This window comes from Grampus griseus, assembly GCF_964374135.1.
Source record: "Grampus griseus genome assembly, chromosome: 19".
Lineage (NCBI taxonomy): Eukaryota > Metazoa > Chordata > Mammalia > Artiodactyla > Delphinidae > Grampus > Grampus griseus.
In genome coordinates this window covers 13,145,364-13,165,951 of record NC_139013.1, presented here as the reverse complement: position 1 = coordinate 13,165,951, position 20,588 = coordinate 13,145,364, and the positions used below count along the sequence as shown (strand labels likewise).

The 20,588-nt window shown below is 54.8% G+C and overlaps 1 protein-coding gene across 1 annotated transcript; it reads right to left on the bottom strand.

Moving 5' to 3' along the window:
- Positions 1 to 1,048: 1,048 nt before the first annotated feature.
- SIRT2 (sirtuin 2) lies at positions 1,049 to 20,474 on the bottom strand. Its single transcript, XM_082676413.1, has 16 exons — positions 20,383 to 20,474; positions 19,503 to 19,549; positions 16,307 to 16,355; positions 15,934 to 16,047; positions 12,410 to 12,451; positions 12,143 to 12,249; positions 11,958 to 12,014; positions 11,218 to 11,286; positions 5,816 to 5,945; positions 3,957 to 4,016; positions 3,577 to 3,632; positions 3,347 to 3,423; positions 3,209 to 3,260; positions 2,115 to 2,185; positions 1,901 to 1,967; positions 1,049 to 1,780 (listed from the first exon to the last, which is right to left on the bottom strand). The coding sequence occupies exons 1-16, from the start codon at positions 20,396 to 20,398 to the stop codon at positions 1,625 to 1,627; spliced, it is 1,170 nt and encodes a 389-aa protein (XP_082532539.1). The 5' UTR covers positions 20,399 to 20,474; the 3' UTR covers positions 1,049 to 1,624.
- Positions 20,475 to 20,588: the final 114 nt, after the last annotated feature.

Genomic DNA, 20,588 nt, shown 5'->3' with positions numbered 1-20,588 from the left:
TATTATGAGAGATTTAAAACATTCAGAAAAGCTGAAATAATTTTACAGGGAACATCCACATACCCGCTACCTAGATTTTACTATTATTCTTTTTGCTTTATCACACATCTGTCCCTCTATCCATCGGACCCCAACCCTTCTAACCAGGTAGAGAGTCCTACAGTGGGTTATCAGTTAAGGTGGGCATTCTAAAATATTTTCCCTGCAGCAGTCCCAGGAGTAGGAGTCCTAGGTCCATCCATGCACCCATCCATCCATCCGTGCACCCATACATCCAACAAATATTTATTGAGTACAGGCCCAGAGTAGGGTAAAAGGGTGCCTGAGGAAGAGGGTGATGGGCAGAATAGGCCCCTGCTCCCAGAGGCTTCCATTCTTCTTGGGGTGGGTACAGGGGATGGAAAATAAACAGCTAAACAAATCAATCAGCCCACTGACCAGGGTATTAGGAAGTGGGGGACAGAGAGCAGGTGCCCTGGCCAGGGGAGAGCAGTCAGGAGGGGTGGGGGGAGGGAGACAGATGCTTGCCTGGGTCCCATGAGAAGGGGAGAAGGAGATGGGTGGTGCTGGGCAGGATGGGACGGCGGCAGCTGCCTGATACCTCAGGGAGGCAGTGGGTCAGTGGGGGGGTGATGATGCCAGCTGCTCAGTCCCTGGGGACCCCTACCTGTTCTCCGAGGGGAGGCCTGGAGTAGCAGGAAGTGAAAGTGTTCCTCGCAGAGAGAGGAAGCTGAGTGGGCAGGGGGAAGAGGCGGGGCTGGGGGTATTTGAAATCGACCCTCCTCCCTCTTTCCGGGGGCTCAGGCCTTAGGTGACCGGGCTCTGGAGGAAGGGACCCTGGCAGTCTGGGAGTCCAGGGGTAAGAACCATGAGGCTCCCACGGCCCCAGGAGTCCCCTCTCGGCACCCTTCGGCACCCTGCACCCTTTCTCATGAGAGCCTGTGGATGTTCTTGTTTCCTTAGGGGCCCAAGGTCTAGTCCCTTCCTCCGGCAGCTTCCCTGTGGGCCCGCAGGAAAGAACAGCGAGGCCAGACAGCTGATGGTTAGTTGTTTTTTGTTTTTAATTTGTCTCTAATAAGCGACACCATCTGCCCACCCCAGTCTGGGAAGCGGGTCCCGAGTTGGGAGGCCTGGCACCCACTTTGGGAGTTGTAGGCAGAGACTTGGGAGGCCTTGAGGCTTGGATCCCCCCACTGGGTGTGAGTTACGTCTGGAGGGCGCACCTCCCCACCCAGGGTAGGTTAGACTTCGTCGACTTGGCCTCAAGCCCCTGGGAACAGTAGAGAGCATGGGGGCCCTGGGGCTCTCGTCCTGGGACAGTTAGCAGTTTGGAGGTACCCCTGGCCCCCTGAGCAGTTAGAGATTAGGGGAGGCTGATCCTTGGCCCTAAGGGTGATTAGGGGCTGCGGGCTGTTAGAGACCGGCTGCCCAAGCCTCAGCCCCTAAGACTGTTAGAGATTCGCCGGGGTCAGGGGTGCTGGGACCCCAGTTTGGGGAGGGAGTAGTTAGTAGATTGAGGAAATGTTCTGAGCTCCCCAGAAAAGAGCTGTAAGTTAGAGGGGGCCAGGCCTGGTTGGGGCTCAGCTGTCCCAAAGCTGGGCGTCCTGCCTGGGAGATGCGGCTGTCACTGGGGTTTCTCTCCCTCCGTGGTCCTGGCCTCCTCCTTGGCAGGAGGTGGAGACTTCCTGAAGGAAGCTGAAGTGGTGGGGTTGGGAGCCCCTGACCCCGACTGGGCATCTATGCTGGCATGCTCCTTCCGGACAAGGTCCTCCAGTTCCTTCTGCAGGGGACAAAGTTCACAGAGGTCAGAGGTCATCATGCATCATAAGGTCAGAGGACCTGTGGGACGGGGGTCCAGGGACTGGGCTCAGGGTGGGCGGGGGTGGCCCAGGCTCCTCACCTTCCATCCGAGGAGGTCGGCAAGGGCCAGGCAGCCCTGGTCGCAGTCACCCAGCCAGGCCACGTCCCTGTGGGCGGGTGAGAGTCAAAGCTCCCAGGCTTGTCCCAGGGCCCTGCCGGCTCTGCCCTGCCCTGTGCCTCCGTGCCCTCCCTCCCACCTTGGCCCTGTCCCTTGAAGGCTCCGCTGCCCCCGCACTGCCGCGGGAGGGCCTCACCTGTAGGCCTTCTTGGAGTCGAAGTCCATGCCTCCTCCGAGGCCCATCATCATCCCGAGGAAAGGGTCCATCTGTGGGGAAGGGGGTGGAGTCGGGGGGAGCTAAGAGCACAGACCCTGGAGCCAGGTGGCTTGGGTTGGAATCCCAGCTCTGTGACTTTGCTCAAGTGGCCTGGTCTCTCTGAACGTCAGTTTCTTTCTCTGTAGAGTGGGGGTGATCATCAAACCCACTCCTAGGGTTGTACTGTCAGCGGGTTAATACAGAGGAAATGCTTAGCACGGTATCTGGCACACCGTACGTTTTTTGCCTGTTGGAGAAACATCTGTCCCCAGGAGGGAGCCCCTGCCTGGGAGTGAAGCTACCTCAGGAAAAGAGAGATGAGAGAGGGAGCAGGTAACTCCTGACAGAACTGCTGCAGGCCCAGGGGCCAGCTAGCCCTGACCCTTCAGTCACGGGAAGCACAACATTCTCGTTTTGGCTTAAGTCGCTTTGAGCTGGGGTTCTGTCACTCGTTCAAAAGGGTGAATGAGGGACTTCCCTGGTGGAGCAGAGGTTAAGAATCTGCCTGCCAATGCAGGGGACACGGGTTCGAGCCCTGGTCCGGGAAGATCCCACATGCCATGGAGCAACTAAGCCCGTGTGCCACAACTACTGAGCCTGTGCTCTAGAGCCAGCGAGCCACAACTACTGAGCCCGTGTGCCACAACTACTGAAGCCCGCGCGCTCTAGAGCCCGTGCTCCGCAACAAGAGAAGCCACTGCAATGAGAAGCCCGTGCACCGCAACAAAGAGTAGCCCCCGCTCGCCACAACTAAAGAAAGCCCATGCGCAGCAACAAAGACCCAACACAGGCAAAAATAAATAATAAATAAATTAAAAAAAAAAAGGGGTGAATGACACAGAGGCCTGTGGAATCTTGGAGTCAGGGCAGCCTGGAACCTGAACACTGTGGATTCCAGAATCCTTAGGTCTGAGCTGAGGGGTCCAAAGTATCGGGATTCTCCAGAGACCTGTCCCCTGGTTCCTGAGGAGGCCGGGGGGAGGCAATGTGGGGCCCCTGTGTGGGGGTGGCAGGGTGTGACTAAAAGGACTCACCTGGCCAGTCTTCTCCTTGTTGATGAGCAGGCGCGGGGTGGAGAGGGGCGCCCTGGTGGAGGGCGAGCTGAGTGGTGAGGGCCTGTCCCGGCTCCCCCAGTCCCCAGCAGCCCCCCATAGCCCCGAACCCCAACCTACTTGCTGATAAGGGATGCGAAGGGCTGCACCTGCAGGGAGGTGCCCATGATGATGAGGAGGTCCACCTTCAGGAAGTCCTGTGAAGGGGGAGCGGCCAGTGAGGCTGGGCTGCGGTCCCCGGCCCCCGCTGCAAGCCCACCCGCAGCTACCTGGGGAAGCCACCTTCCCCAGGGCAGGACCCAGGCTGCCCCTGCGTGGACCGAGATGGGGGGCACGGCGGGTATACTTACTGACTGCAGGCAGGAGAAGAAACGCGCTGGGAGGTTCTCGCCAAAGAACACGATATCTGAGGTGGAGATAGATGGACAGACAGACACAGGGAGAGATAGAGACAGTGAAAAAGCAGGGGGGCAGAGACAGGGAGGGAGAGAGAGGACAGGCAGGAGCAGAAGGTGGACCGCAGGGCTGGGACGGGAGTGTGGAGCGCTGGGGACAGACTAGGGGCTATGGTACCCACTCTCCCTGGGGCAGACTCCGGGCACTGGTCAGGGAGAGAGGGCGACGGGGGTGGGTGGACGGATAGGGCGCGTGGCCTTCTTGGGAAGGGGCTAGTGGCTGAGGGGCTCCCAGCCTGGGTCCGCCTTGGCTGGTCCCCGGCCCCAAGGCTCACCAGGCTTCACCACACTCCGACATTTCTCACACTTGGGAGTCACCTCGGAGAAGATCTTCTCTGAGCGTGGGGAACGGGGTGGGAGAAGACGGGGTAAGAGGCTTTGGGCTGGGGCCGCGGCCTGCCTGCCCACCCCATCCTTCCTTCACTGTCAACACAAACACACCTCAGTCACCGGGCGGGCCTCCTGGGGTGTTTGCCCTGCTCAGGAGGGACCGCCCTTCTTAGACAGCTGTCCCTCCCCCGCCCCCAACATTCCTGGGGTGGCTCCCAGCACCAGCCTATAGCTATTAAATGAACAAACAAACAAATGAGCAGACACTCGCCCCTAAAAGGGGCAGCTGGGTTCCACCAACCCCCGACCTGGGGGATCTGGACTTGGGAGTGAAGCTCGTCCAGTGGGTCTTTGAGGGCAGCCCTACTTCACCGTGGGTCAGAGAGGCCTGGTAGGTGCCAGGCCTAGCGGCAGAGAGGGAAGAATTATGCAGATGATGCTGGGACAGGGACAAAACCTTAGGTGCAGCTGCTTCCCACTCTTGGGCTCTGTGACAGACACACCCCTGCCCCCACGCACACCCCATGCTTATGACAATCGTCCTCATTGCCTATTGATTAAGGAAGCTTGAAAGCATTCTGTCACTTGCAACCCACAGAATCCTGGCTTGTTCATTCAACTATTCACTCATTCCTTCAACAGATATTTACAGAGCACTGCTTTAAGGTCTGTCATTTACTTGAGAATATTTTTGCATTGACAGTACATGACATTTTGCGAGTGATGCTTGTGCTACTGCTGTAAGAGAGACATAATGGGGTAATGTTAATTGTCCATCACCCCCAGCTGCGTGCACTTGGGCTATTCAGGAATCCTCACCCCAGGGGCGGGCAGCTGGCATGTGGTCAGAAGGGCCACACTCCAGGGGCCCTACTATCAGCGTTGCAGCTGTCCTTATCACACAGGGACACCAGAGGCTTTGTGAAATCAGCATAAAGAACGTCAGAAATGGGTTTCCATGGATGAAGTAAGTGGCTTCTTAATTAGCACAATGGATGTCAGAAATCAGCTCTCACTGGCATTCAGGAAATGTGGATTTTTTTGTTCCTCCTTCTCTTTTCGGACACTCTGCCCAGGCAAGAACAGGGATGAGGACTTTAGCAAGCCCTGGAGTTTGCATCCTTAAGGACAGCCCCCAGGCTTCATTCCTAACCAGGGCTGTGCCCAGCTTCACACGCCACGGCCTCTGCTCGCCTGAATCCAGCTAATCGGCCGGTTGAATCCTGTGCCTCTGGGGCAGTGCTGTCCGGTATGCTGGTTAGAGCCACATGTGACTTTTAAATTTTAATTAATACAAATTAAAGAAAGTTAAGAATTCAGTTCCTCGGTCACATTAGCCACATTTTAAGAGCTCAACAGCCCCATGTAGCAAGTGGCTGCCGTGTTGGACATTCCCCTCACCCCAGAATGTTCTCTCAGATACTTCTGCTCTTCTTGGAGTGTAGCTGCGCTTGCCTGGATGAGCCCCTCATGTGAGACGGGGTCAGAGCGCCCAAAGGACAAAGAGCTAGGTTTCATGACCTCACAGAACAAGTTGTAGGACCACGTGGGGGCCTGTCTGCTAACGCACGTCTCTGTGTCTGGAGTCTGCATCCATCATAACCTGGCTGTGAGGTGGTGTTGGGAGAAATGAACCCCCACTGCCAACTCCAATCTTTGGGGGCTGCCATTATCTGCTAAAAAGAGCTGCAGAGCTGTGCAGGACAGAGCTGGCGTCCGCGCGTGGAGACCCTGTCCCTGGCGCTGGGGAGCAGACAGGGGACGGGAGGCCTGCCCTCGGGGATAATAGCCTCCAGCCCCTCACCTTTCATCCAGCTTAGCGCGTACTCCTGCCGGCAGACAGGGCTGATGCAGTGAGACGTGTAGAAGGTGCCGTGGGCCTCCACCAGGTCCTCGGCCTCCAGCCCCGCCACTCGCTCCAGGGTGTCTATGTTCTGGAGGGAGAGATGGAGGAGAGAGGGTCAGGAGCGAACCACACCCCCCAAGGGGCAGAAGGCATAGCCAGGAGTTGCGGCTGAGGAAAGCAAGTGGGACAGGGAAGAAGGAAGGGAGGGAGAAGCAAGGGGCAGGGTGTGTCTAAAACTCTTCTGTTCATCCTGATGGTGCCTCTGAAAAGGTAAGTCATGGACACTTAAAGGCAGGGGCCCAAACTCAAATCTCTATGAGCCCAGACCCACTGCCACAAACCAGCCCTGGCAAATTTGGGCCACTTTGCTTCCGTTTTGCTGCAAATGTGTTTTGTTAGAACCAGACACTCTAGTGGCACCTGCCAGAAATTTGGTGAAATAAACGTACAACGCTCCAGTGTCTCCACTGTAAACGCAGTCCTCTCAGATATGGCATCCTTGTGCAGTACCCAACCTGCACAGCTGTCTGTGGCAGCCCTGGCCAGGCATTAACATAAATCAATGAATCAGGAGGGTTTTCTGGGTTTTCATCACACTGTTTTCGTACTTAACCTTACTATGATCTGCTGCATTGATAGTATATTAACTTGTAGTCTTTTCAGACAGAGATACTTTCCTTATTCAACAGGCAAGAATATTCTTCTCTTTCACATAGACACTTGCGCTTTCTCCAGCCCCTCCGGAGCAGCTTTTGTTGCCCATGAGGAATGCTGCTGGGGCAGGTGCTGCTGGAGGACACTGGCAGACGTTACAGAGATGGCCGGGCATATGCAGCCCACAGCTGACCCGACGAGGTTTCCTGGAGGCTCCGTGAACAACTGAGAGGGTTCCCTTGCAAGGGCAGGCAGCCCCAACTGCCCTCTCTGCTCCCAGCCAGCCATCAGTTTATCCCCAACACATGCAGACAAGAGTCACTGCTCCCAGACTCTCTGTGGCTTTCCCTCTCCCCCCTTTACTAGAAATGCTAGTTTTGCCTTTGTTTCTTGACTTAGTTACCAACTCCCTGGCACGTAAGCAAGCAGTGTGCATGCATATAACTAAATGGCACGTCAAAGGTCTACCTACATGCCTCTGTGTTACCCTTTGATGTCACTTTTTTTTTTTTTTTTGCTATGCTGTGCGGCTTGCGGGACCTTAGTTCCCTGGCCAGGGATCGAACCCACGCTCTCAGCAGTGAAAGCACAGAGTCCTAACCACTGGACCACCAGGGAATTCCCTTGATGCCACTTTTGATGGAGAAACCACAAACAAACAAAAATGAATGCGGTCAACCCGTATGTACTGGTGTGAAGGGATCTCTCCAAGATGTTAGAAAGCCCTAAGCACAAAGGCAGTGTGTACAGGATGTGAAAAAATCAATATATGAATTTGTGTATTTGCTTGCCTAAGTATGGAATATCTTCAAAGGAAACCCAAGAAGTAGGCAGCAGCCGTGGCCCCCGGGAGGGAAGCTGGGGCTGGGGAATATGGCCCAAGAGGTTCGCTATAAAGGCCAAGCAGCAATGAATGCATGGCAACACACAGCAACTGACGTCTGGCCTCAGCATCAGGCAGGAAAGAGGTCATGGTGAGGAGGCGGGCCCTGGGCAAGGTGGGCAGCGGCCACTCAGCTCCAGCCAACCACTCTCCCCCACAGAAAGCCACCCAGGGTACAGCCAGCTCTTCCCGATTTTCAAGAGGAGCCTGATGTCTGGGTTTTCATCTGCAATCTCTTGAATTTTAAACCTTGGCTCACTTCTGGTTTCAAGACATCACGTCTCTGACATGCTTTTAAAAAGCATGAAGCTGGGACTTCCCTGGTGGCACAGTGGTTAAGAATCCGCCTGCCAATGCAGGGGACATGGGTTCGAGCCCTAGTCTGGGAAGATCCCATATGCCACAGAGCAACTAAGCCCATGTGCCACAACTACTGGGCCTGCGCTCTAGAGCCTGCGAGCCACAACTACTGAGCCCGCGTGCCACAATTACTGAAGCCCGTGCGCCTAGAGCCCGTGCTCCGCAACAAGAAAAGACACCGCAATGAGAAGCCCGCGCACCGCAACAAAGAGTAGCCCCCGCTCACCGCAACTAGAGAAAGCCCACCTGCAGCAACGAAGACCAACGCAGCCAAAAATAAAATAAATAAATAATTTTTTTTAAAAAAAGCATGAAGCTGCTATGTGGGTGCAGATATGGAAGGATCCTCCAGACAGGGCTTAAATGAAAGAAAGCCAAGTACAAACCCTATGTATGATGTAAATGCCATAGATATAGATTTAAAAGAGCGATAAGCTGGTTTGCTGAGGAGATCACAGTGACTTGAACGAAGGCGACAACTGTTCTCATGTTTGAATGGATACTTGTGTCTTGAGATAAAAATAGCATCGCGCGTGGCTTCGAAAGTGCTGCATCGTCACAATTCAGAAAGACGTGAAGACAATGTGTTCCAGAAAACTGGGTCAGTGACTCAAAAAGTGGCTGAGGTTAAAGAAGAGGGTGATGAGTTTAAAAAAAAAAAAAAAAAGGTTTCGTGAAACGTGAGACTGGAAAAATTTTTTCCACCTTTGTCTATGTTACGTAATGCGCCATTTTGAATACGTATGCGTGCTTAAATCCACACATGAAGAATTGCAACTGGGGGGAAATGCCACCACATTTCACGCTGACCTCACAACGCATTGGTGTTGGCTTTCGTCTAAAAATAGCCTACAGCTGGTGTGCTTTCGTGGTTGGGGCAGGGGGTTCTGCCTCAGACAGAGCTGGGAAGCAAGCCCTCTGAGCAGCCCCCATGAGCCACCTGGTCCTGGGCCTGGGCTTCTCGTGCTGGGACCCCTGTGATCTCATCCTGTCTGGAGGGTTTAAACGTCGTCTATCTGCTGCTCTCCAGCTCGAGTCCAGACTCCTGTGTCCAGCTGTCTGCCCATGTCCCCAGGTGGTTGTCTAATGGGCATCTCAACCCCGACATGCCTTCAGCCAAGCTCCTCCTCTGCCCCCCACGCCTGCACGTCCCACCATCTCAATAAAAGGCAGCAGGTGCTCAGGCTGAGAGGGAGCCAGTCATCCCTGACTCCTTTCCTTCTCTCACGAATCGTTTCACATTCAACCCATTGGCAAGTCTTGCCAGCTCCACCTTCAAAACGGGTTCATAAGCCGCCCACCTCTCCCCTTCGGCGGCCCCCTCCCCGGCCCAGCCTCCATCCTCTCCTGCTTAGAACATCATTGCAGCCTCCTCCCTGGTCTTGGTACCCGCCCCCCACTGCTCCCACAGTCTGCCCCCCTCACGCAGCCAGAGGGACCCTGTGAACACCTGGGTCAGGTCACATCCCTGCCCTGCTCAGAGCCCTCCTGTGATTCCATCTCACTCAGGGGAAACGACAAAGCCCTCCCTGTGGCCCCCAAGCCCCCACACGGTCCACCCCTGTCACCTCCCTGACCTCGTCTCCTCCATCTTCTCCTACTACTGTCCTCCCTGCTCACTCAGATCCAGCTTCTTCTTCTTCTTCTTTTCTCTTTTTAAAAATATTTATTTATTTGGCTGTGCCGGGTCTTAGCTGTGGCATGTGGGATCTAGTTCCCTGACCAGGGATCGAACCTGGGCCCCCTGCATTGGGAGCGTGGAGTCTTAACCACTGGACCGCCAGGGAAGTCCAGATCCAGCTTCTTGAACACGCCAAATGCAGCCTCCCCTCAGGACCTCTGGACTGGCCGTTCGCTTTGCCTGGAATGCACTCTCCCCCGACAGATGATCCCATGGCTCCCTCCCTCCCCTCCTACAGGTCTCTGTTTAAATGTCCTGCTTCTCAGTGAGGCCTTCCCTGACATCCTGTTCACTACAGCACCCCCGACCCTGCACACACAGAGCTTGAGTCCTCTTTCCTGCTCAGCTGCGCGCCATAGACCTCTCAGCATCAGCGTAGATACGCAACTCACCCATCTCGTCCGTTGTCTCTCCCCACACTACAGTGTCAGTTCCAGGAGGGCAGGGATGTCTGCTCCCTCCGTTCACTGCCTGCAGGGCCTGGCACTGGGTTGGCACTCAGTAAACATTGGGACAGAAGCTTACAAACAAGTTTGCCAGCAGGGCTATGGTGAGGATTTCATGAAGGCACTTGGCTTCAGGTGAGCTGTTCGTATCAAGTCTGAGTCACATCTCATGGAAAAAACTGACTCTCTGGGAAGAAAGGTCAGGTTTATTCTGAGCTGGGGCTCCTGCTGGAAGGAGGAGGCCATCCCCTCCCCCGCCAGCCCTGGGTGGGAGCACCTACCCCACTTGTGAATTCCGGACCTGCAAAGATTTCATCCTCCCCCTGGTGGCAACTTCTGAGGCTGCAGACTCCCGATTGCCAGGCGCAGGAAGAAAATAATAGAACACCTATTTCTATCCATGTGTTCTCTCTCTATTTTATAATTTTGGGTTCTGAGGTATGAATTAGAGCAGGCATGGTATCAGGGCTATAGTACATCATGTAATTTGAATACGTATTTATGAAACAAAGGTAGAGGTGCAAACATTTTTCACTATTAGGGGTGCGAGATCCTAAAAGGCTCACCAACTCGGAAGCCAACAATGTGAGCTGTCCTTCCCTGAGGACACCCCGGCGAGGCCCTCCGCCAAGCACCTGACCTGTATGAGCCACGGCCCCACGGTACGCACAAGGCCTTTGTGCAAATTACAAAAGGGTGTCCCAGGACTTCCCCGGTGGTGCCGTGGTTAAGACTCCACGCTCCCAATGCAGGGGGCCGGGGTTCGATCCCTGGTTGGGGAACTAGATCCCACATGCATGCCACAACTAAGGAGCCCGCCTGCTGCAACTAAGGAGCTGGTGTGCCGTAACTAATAAGCCAGCGAACCGCAACTAAGGAGCCCGCCTGCCACAACTAAGACCCAGCACAGCCAAATAAATAAATAAATATATATATTTTTAAAAGGTGCCCCACAAAAAAAAAAAAAAAAAAATAGTGCTCTTTCCTTAAGAGTTTACAGCTACCAGCCGGAAAATTGTCAGGTGTAGTGATCATATTAGATCAACTCAGTTTGGAGTCATCTGCTGGAAAGCCCTGTCAAATATGAAATTTATGGTGCCAATAGTGTCTGCTCAGAGAAGTACTCCTGGGATGGCCCTGAGGGAGGTCACTGCCACACCACCACAGGCCTGAGAGGGCAAAGCTGTTCTGGCCTCTGTTTTATAGAAAGGGAAACTGAGGCTGAGAGAGGGGACGTGAGTCACTGCAGGTCACGTGACAGAGAAGCCGTGGCCTGAGCTCTCGGGGCCCCTCCAGCCCGCGCTCTTCCTCCCAGCACGCCCGCGGTCACGCCTACCTGCGTGTAGCAGCGCAGGAGCAGCCCTTTCTCCTTCAGCAGGCGGATGAAGTAGTGGCAGACGGTGGGCTGGAGGGGAGCAATCATGACAGTGCCGATGAAGACGGAAGACACTGACTGCGCACCGCCGTGCGCCGGGAACCGTTCCAGGCGCCACGCCTGTTTTCCCTCACGGAATCGTCACACTGACCTCGCGAGGCGCGCACCTTTGTTATCCCCATTTCACAGGTGAGGGAACTGAGGCACAGAGAGGGTGACTGTCTTGCCAGAGTCACCCAGGTTGTGGAGCTGGGGTTTGCACAGAGAGGACTGGCTCTGGGGTCTGGGCTCTTGCACGTATCGTTAACTCATTTAAGCCTCACGACAACTCTTCTCGTGGACTATTAACAGCTTCATTTTACATAAGGGAAAACAGAGGCTCAAGGACACAAGAGCAGGAAATGAGGGACCAGGACTTGGACCCAGGCCGTCTGGGCCCGGAGCCCATGTGTATATATATATATATATATTTTTTTTTTGGACGGTGCCACACGGCTTGCAGGATCTCATTTCCCCAACCAGGGACTGAACCCGGGCCACAGCAGTGAAGGCCCGGAATCCTAACCACTAGGCCAGGGAACTTCCCCAGAGCCCACGTGTTTAATGGCTATCATATTTGTCTGAAGGGCCCTGGAGGGGGCTTTCCCATGCCTGCTGGCCCCCAACCTTTCCTGTCACCGCCTCCGCAAAAGAGAGCTCACCTTGAACTGCCCAGGATAGAGTTCCTTGGCGAGGGCAAAGAAGGGCTCTGGGTGTTTCTGTGGGAGAGAGAGCCGGAGGGCAGGTGGGCACCCAGATGGCCCTGGTGAGATGAGAGCTGGAGAGAGGCGGCCACACCTCCACCCCCCACCCCCATTACAGACATTCCTCCCTGCAGGACACGTACCTTGAAGTAGCCAATCTCAAAGATGGCCTCCGGGTAGGGAAGATGGTATTTCTCCAGGTTGGCGTAGAGGCCCGTGTTTGGGGAGCGGAAGTCAGGGATGCCCGCCGCTGGGGGAGGAGTGGCAGCGGGCATTCAATCGATGAGGGACCTTGGCCCCTTCTCTACCACACTGACCCTCCCAGGCAAGGGCCCCCACACAGCTCCTCCCCAGCTCTTCGAAGGGGCACCCCCAACCAGGGAGTTCTCTTGGGGGAGGGGGGCACTTACAAGTGGAGATTCCAGCTCCCACCAAACAGATAACCCTGCGACCTGGAGGAGAAGAGTTTATGCAGCGTGGGTTTTTTGTTTCTGTTTTTTTTTCAGTTTACGTTTGTTTACTGTTGTAACAGTTTGTTTTGAACATCAAACACTGCTCCAAAATGTGACCATTTATCTTAAGACAGGTGTCTTTGCCATAAACTAAGTACTGAGCTGGTGTTCACCAGTTGTCTTTGCCATAAACTAAGTACTGAGCTGGTGTTCACCAGTTGTCTTTGCCATAAACTAAGTACTGAGCTGGTGTTCACAATGAACTTCTGACAGCTTAAAAAATTATTAGTGGCTCTTCTGTCTAATAATCAAATATATCATCACAGACTGAATGTAATGATTACATTAAAAGACCAAAGTTTCCCCTTCCCTTTCTTACCCTTAAATAATACCACCCACCACAGTCCCTGAAGGCGTTTACTCTGTGCCTGGCCCTGGGGCAAGCATTTCAGATCCCTGAATGGCTCTCCCAACCATTTCAAGGAGGGAGGTGTTAACATCCCACTTTATAGATGAGGAAACTGAGGCTCAGATAGGGGAAGGGGTCACACAGGTGACTGATGGAAGAGCCAGCATGGGGTCAAAGAATCCACTGTTTGAAATTACACCAATGGGGACTTCCCTGGTGGCGCAGTGGTTAAGAATCCACCTGCAATGCAGGGCACACGGGTTCGAGCCCTGGTCTGGGAAGATCCCACATGTCACAGAGCAACTAAGCCTGTGTGCTACAACTACTGAGCCTGCGCTCTAGAGCCCGCGAGCCACAACTGCTGAAGCCCGCGCACCTAGAGCCTGTGCTCCGCAACAAGCCACCACAACGTTCTCATGCGCACCGCAACAAACTGCAAGTAGAGAAAGCCCACGCGTAGCAACGAAGACCCCACGTAGCCAAAATAAATAAATAAATTTATATTAAAAGAAATGAAATTATAGCAATGTAGTAAGATTCAAGAAAAGGCCACTTGGAGAGAAATTTCTCCTCGCTAGATCTAGACAAAAATGCATGAGATCTTAGTGAGAGGGGTGGGGTGGGGGGTTCGCCCAGAAGAGCTGCAGGTTACTGTGAAAAAAATCTCTGGCCACCCCTCATCTTTTGGACATAATCTTGGATGGCCATCTATTTCCAGCATATGATACACATTCCTTCATCCTATTCCTTCCCTCCATAATCAAACGCACATCAGCCGCCGGAAGTCTGGTAATTTTCAGGTGAAGACCAAAGACTGGCCACTCTCAGCCCATGCCCAGTGAGCAGCAGAGTGGATAAGGGCTTCCAATCCTAGTTCTTCTGCACACCAGCGGGGGCGTCTTAGTTCAGATCACCACTCTGGGCTTTAGCTTCCTGCTCTGTAAAATGGGTATAATCACAGTACTGACCTTGCAGGGCTGTTGAGAGAATGAATTCATCCCTGTGAAGCTTAGATCAGTGCCCAGCGCTGATGATTCTACAAGTCACTCGTGCTCAACTTCTTTAGCCCCACGATTCGTACACCTATAAGCGCTTTGCTCCCCCATCGTCACCAGCTTTCAGAGAAGAAGATGGGGAGGCGTGGTAGGGGTGGCATCACTTCACAAGCATGTGGGGCTGTGCAGAAATAGCCCAGCTGCCTCTTCGGTGGCTGGCTGGCTGGCAGCCCTGCCACGCAGCACCCTTGGCATCTGCCCCTCAGCTGATGGACAGACACGGGTGTGAGGCGCCTGTGAACCGGGCGCCTCTGGGGTGTTCTGTGCAAAGGAGGACAGCAAGGGTGACAAAGGCTGAGGCCTGCTACAGCCACAGCCCTTGGCTTTGTCTCGGAATGCCATTGGACTCGGCCCAGTGGACCCACCAGGGGCCATGTGGAAGGGAGCGTGCGCCCTGGATTCAGGCGGCCTGGCATCGAGCCCTGATTCTGCCTCTTGCCAGAAGTGTGACCCTGTACCCAGTCACAGTCTCTCTGCGCCTCAGTTTCCTCCTCTGTCCAGATCACTCCTCACAGGTATCATGTGAAGATCAAAGGAGGGGACACCTGTCAAGTGCTTAGCCCAGTGCCTGGCAAACAGCGAGAGCTCAATTCATTGTTATTATTATTTTTATATTTTTAAGATTTTTTTGGTGTGGACCATTTTTTTTTTGTTTGTTCGTTTTGTGGTACACGGGCCTCTCACTGTTGTGGCCTCTCCCGTTGTGGAGCACAGGCTTCGGACGCACAGGCCCAGCGGCCATGGCTCACGGGCCCAGCCGCTCCGTGGCATGTGGGATCTTCCCGGACCGGGGCACGAACCCACGTCCCCTGCATCGGCAGGCGGACTCTCAACCACTGCGCCACCAGGGAAGCCCCTCTGTCGACCATTTTTAAAGTCTTTATTGAATTTTGATTACAGTATTGCTTCTGTTTTATGTTTTGGTTCTTTGGCCGTGAGGCATGTGGGATCTCAGCTCCCCAACCAGGGATCGAACCCATACATACTCCCTGCATTGGAAGGCGAAGTCTTAACCAACGGACCGCCATGCAAGTCCTCATTGTTATTAATTACTATTATCCCCTCATAGGCGCCCTCATGAATCAATTATCCTAAAACCCATGTGCAGGAGGACAGAAGGAATGAAAGCTTTGATGCCACTGCCTTCGTTCTCTTGGGGGCCCACCCAAGCCAAGAGATGGCTGCAGACAGCTGTCTGGCCTGCCCTAGGAGAGGGAGGTTCAGGACGGCCGGCCTGGCTGCCCTCGGAGAGACGGCAGCAGCTGGAGGACAGGGAAACTGGAGAAGACGTCCTCAACAAAAGGCTGTCCAGGACCCTCAAAGAGTGGATTGTTCTAGTGGAGGACTGCCGAGGGCTCGGTTTCTCAGCCTCTGGTGACCTCAACTCGTGGCGAGAAATATAAATTACATGGTGACCCCATAAAGAGGCACCTCTACACCACACCCGAAACAAGCCTCCTGTAATAATCGTCACAGGGAACACTTAGGCAGCCCTTGCTCTGTTCCAGGCCCGGTTCCAGGCATTTACATCTATGAATTTATGTAACCCCCTCATAACCCTATAAGGTAATTACTATTATTAGCATCTTCATTCTGTCAAACAGGCCTGGCCAATCAGAGACGCGGTGATTGGTTCAGGGGTAGGAATGTGACCCAACCCGGGCCAATTGGAGCCGATCTCTGCTCTTTTGCCTGAACTACTGGGAGAAAGGTGGCTCCCCCTCTCTTCAGTGGGAGCCACTAGGCTGCTGGAACTTGTATCTGCCACTGCCAGGAGCAACCTTGACCCCAACGCAGAGAAGAGCTGCACCAGAGAGGGTTCAGATTTTTGACAACAGCGTGGAAGCCGCTGAATCCAGCCACGATTAAAGCGGGGTTTTCGTTACAGGATCAACACACTCCCTTTTTGGCATAAGCCGGTTTGAGTTGCGGTTCTTGTGACTTGCAGATGAAAGTTGTGAATTAAGTCACTTGGGGCCAGGAGAGGGGAAGGGGCCCAGTGCAGGCAGAGGACTCACAGCGCTCACTCTGCATGTAGCGGGTCACCCCTTCCAGGGTTAATTCGTCCAGCAGACGCTCCTTCTGGGTGCCCAGGCCCAGTGTCTGGGAGAAGAAATTCCGCAGGAAGTCCACTGGCCAAAAAGAAGAGAGACAGCAGCCGGGTGGGTGTTCAGTCAGGGTGCCCAGAGGCCCCGAGTGCCCCTGCCCAGCCCTGGGGCCCCGCCGCCTTCCCGCAGCTAAGAGCTCAATGCCTGGCCCAGTCAGGGGCCTCCAGGCGCTCGCACTGCATCTGGTATTACATACTTTGAATGTCACCCCTGGCGGAGGTGAGCACCCAGATCCCTGCCCTAAACCGCCCCCCAGAACCGTGCTCTCAAGGAAGATACTCACTCTCTCCTTCTCCGCCAGCCGCTCCTCCCTCAGTGTCTGAATCTGAGTCCTGGAAGGGGTGGGGGTGGGGTGATCAGGCCCCAGAAGTGGGGTGAGGGAGGGAGGGAAGTGGGGGTGACACTGGGTTTGGGGAAAAGGCTCTGGCTGGGAGCTGGGCCCGAGGAAGTGAGGGGTGGAGGGGACAGTGCTGGGGGCCAGTGTGTGGGCTCTGGGACAGGCTGCCTGTGTTGGAAAACCCAGCTCTGCTACTTGCAAGGAGCACAGTCTCCGGTGGGTGACTTGGCTTTTCTGAGTCTCCGAGCTCCTCCTCTTAGAAGTGGAGCTCAGAGGACACTCATCTCAGAGTGCTACTGTGAGATGAAGTGAGTTCACCTCTGGGAGGTGCTCAGAACAGCCCTGGGGCGGGTGTGTGGTGGTGATCGCTCAGAAAGCACTGGCTATGTTCTCATCACCTCCCGGTGTCCACGGCCTCGCCTTACAACCCCTTAGTCCCCTGCCCCGGCCAGCAGTCCTGCAGCCCTCCTCACCTACGTCACTCCTGTGAATACCGCCTCGGTCCTCACCCTGCGGCCGTCAGCCCTCCTGCCTGAAGCCCCCCACTCCACCTTTCCAACCCTTCCATCTCCTTTATCGACTCCTCCCCTCAGCCAGACTTCCAAATTGAGGGTCTGGGACTCTGTCCTGGGCCCTACCTACTTTCTCTGTTCACCTTCCCTGGTCGGCCTCATCCACGCCACTGGTCTGTCCTCCAGACCCAGGGTTCCCGCAGCCTCCTGGTATGCCTCCTTCTAAGTGATCCCCGGTTCCTCACTCCCACCGTGTCCCAAACTGGCCTCAGCATCTCCCCCAAACCTGCTCCTCCTCCTGGGCCCCATCTCAGTGTGGCTTCCGGCCCCCGGTCTGCCAGACGCCTCCTGCCTCCCTCCCCTGCCCTCCTGCCATAACACGTCCCCTCTCCAGGGCTCCACGTGGCCCAGCCTGTCCTCCCCGCGGTCCTGCCCCGACCTCCTCCCTAGGCTCCCAGCCTCAGTCTTCACCTCTGATCTACTCTGCTGCCCTGTGTGTGATGGCCTGCCTGGGTCGGCCCGCTCCCCTCCACTTCAAAGGCCCTTCTCTGTGGCTTCTCCAGTCTAGTCATCTGATCACGAACATCTATGGAGTCTACCATGATGTCAGCTCCAAGAAGGCTGGGAGTTTTCGTCATCACCGCTGGCAGCCCAGCACCAAGAACAGGGTCTGGCACTCGGCGGGAGTTCCAGAACTATCCACCACTGAACAAACGGACGCCGGCTGTGCTGTGTGCTAGCCCAGGCCTGGGCCCTGTCATGGACCTCATGCAATGGTAGGAATGCAATTCTGGGGAATTCCCTGGCAGTCCAGTGGTTAGGACTACGCGATCTTACTGCCAAGGGCCTGCATTCAATCCCTGGTTGGGGAACTAAGATCCCGCAAGCCGAGTGGTGCAGCCAAAAAAAAAAAAAAAATCTAACCAATTCGCTCTCCTGTTTAAAACCCCTCCAACGACCCCTCTCCATCACTCACAACTCTGGTTCCAAGCCTTTTTGAATAGAAACCTCCCTTCCAAACATAGTGAAAACTTTTCGTTACTTTCGGACTACGTATGCTGCACAAAAACTTCGACCATTAGACAATGTATAACTTGGGGGCACTTGCTTCATGATTCCCTCACCCACAACCCCCGTCCCATTCCCCCACTTCAAGCTAACCACTCTTATTAACAGTACAATGGTAATTACTCCAGATTTCGTCTCTGCGGGTAAAACTCGTTATTTCCCCAGAAATGGGTCATACCACAGTACGATGCTGCAACTTGCATTTTGCGCCAAACAATGTATCATAGACCTACCAGCTACATAGTTTTGCAGTGTAAGGATGCCCCGTAGTTCATTTAACCCATCAACTGATAGCTGTTTGGGCTGTTTCCAGTTTTTCTGTATGAGACAATGCTGCAATTTACATCCTCGAATCTCTCTCTTTGGGACGAGGATCGCTTTTTCACATTAAACCTTTTTCCCTGACAGTGGTCGTGCTTTGGGAGCCAGGCGAGGGAGAAGCCCGGCCTGACAGGAAGCTCTTATCCCCTCGGTGTGGCTCTGCCGTGCCTCTGTGGGGTGCTCTCATCACTGCTTCTGCACTGGCCTACATCTGAACTGCGATCTCGCGTCTGTGGGTGGGCTGGCATGATTTCAGGTTGCAGACAGTGAGGCTCTGTGGAAGGATTTCAGGGCCCTGCTGAGAACGTGGGAGCAACAGGGCCTAAGAGGGAGCTGGAGGTGCTGGTGGGGCCTCTGTGAGCCTGCTTCCAGCGAAGTGTCCGGGACGCAATGTGCCGGGTGCCATGGGTGGCAAACCCGTCCCTGCCCTTCTAGCCAAGGAACAGTGGACAAGTTACTGAACAACTCTGTTTCCAATTCCTCATCTATAAAATGGCTACAGTAGACCTTGCCCCCCAACAGGGATGCTGGGAAGATGAAATGAGATGAGGCACATCAAACACTAAGCAGAGTACCCGGCTGGAGTAAGTACTCAGTAAATGCTAACCATGAATATAATTAGCTGACCTCCCCAGCCACCTGATTACTGAACACATCACATTCTTTCATGCCCCTCAGTGTTTGCAAAAGCTGTATCCTCTGTCTGGGACACCATTTCTCACCTTGCCTGAGAAAATGCTAAATCACTCTACACTAACTACCATGTGCTGTATCTCGATCTGACTCTAGATCAGCCTGTGGATTCCTCCAGGGAAGGGACTGGCAGGAATCTGTGTGACCCCACAAAGTTTACTCTGGGCTCCCAGAGTGCCCTGAGCTACTTTCATTATCACCCCATAGGGTCATTGTCTAGTCACTTGTCCTGTGAGATCTGTGAGTTCAGGGACCAAAGCTCTTCCATGCCCAGTGCAAATGAGTTTCAGAAGGGATGGGGGCCGCGGTGGGGAGGGCAAGGAGAAAGGAAAGTTTGGAAGGGCAGGCCTGGGGTTGAGGCTGCACACCCTTCTCTGACAGTCCCCAGAATCCACCATTCCCCGGGAGGATGAACCAGGAGGTGGGGTGAGGGACTGGGGCAGTGAGCTGAGGGCCCTGGGGTATCTGTCTCCCCTCTGCCACCTCCCCCCGTGTGGGGTGTTGGAAGTCCATCTCTCTCCTTCCCTCCACCCTTCCCTCCATCTCACCTGAGCCTCCTGCACCTTCCCTGCCTGGGTCTCCACAGGGTCAGAGGCTGGGGGAGGAGGGGGAGCAGATGTGGTTATGGTGAAGGGAGTGGTTAAGGGGGAATGAAGGGTTTCAAAGCAGCGGGGGGCAGAGGGGGTCAAGAAGACCCACCAACCTAGTTATACTGGGGTGGAAGTGTAAAAATGGAGTAGATGGAGGGAGGGAATGGGGAAAAGCAGATCTTATCAGAGTGGGGAGTGCTGGGAGGACAGGTGGTTAGTGAGGGACAAAGAGGCTGGGACGGGAAGGTTTAGGAGAGAGAAAAGAAAGTAAAGCATACAGGGTATGGAGGAAGACTTAGGAGGAGTTAGGAAGGACGCAGTAGTGTGTGAGTGTGTACGGGGAGGGTTAGGTTTACAAGCAGAGGGAAGCGTAGAAAGCAAGTGAGAAGATAAGAAGAGATACTCCGCCTGGAAGAGGTGTTGGGTGGTGGGTGGCAGGGAGGGTGGGATGGTAGGTTTAGGAGAGGAAGGAAGAGATAGGAGGGGACACCAGGGGTCCCCTAGCATCCTACAGTTCCCACTAACAACCAGGTACCCTCAGCAACCTGGACCGCGGCATTCTAAGTCTCTAGCAACGAGGGTCCTTAGCAACTAAGGTGAGAGAAAGACGCGATCATTAGTAACCTGGGGGACGTGGCAAACGGACCCTTAAAACCTCGCGACCCAGAAACCCACCAAGCTAGCAATATGGATCATTTTGCAACGGCCCCTGAATTCCATTCCCCCCCGTGCAGCCCCCATCTCCTGCCCCACCACGCCCGCCCTCGGGCCCCGGGGCCTGCAGCCCTCAGCCAGGCCCCGGCACGGCCCGACCCTCCCACCAGGGCCCCCGACTCACGATCCGGCTCAGCCATGGGCGCGGGGCGGGGGCCCTCGGTACTGTCACCGACTGCTCTGCCCCGTGACGGCACCGGAAACAGGAGGGGTCCGAGACAGGGCAAAGAACTACAACTCCCAGGAGCCATCGCGGCCGCCAACAACTCCCGGAGCTAGCCCCTCTGGGGTAAGGAAGACACGAGAGGGCTGGACTACGCATCCCAGAGT

Coding starts and splice junctions, on each gene's coding strand:
- SIRT2 (XM_082676413.1), bottom strand. Junction 16,048..16,306: donor GGCTGGCGGAGAAGGAGAGA/GTGAGTATCTTC, acceptor CTTTTTGGCCAG/TGGACTTCCTGCGGAATTTC. Junction 12,015..12,142: donor TTGAGATTGGCTACTTCAAG/GTACGTGTCCTG, acceptor TCTCTCCCACAG/AAACACCCAGAGCCCTTCTT.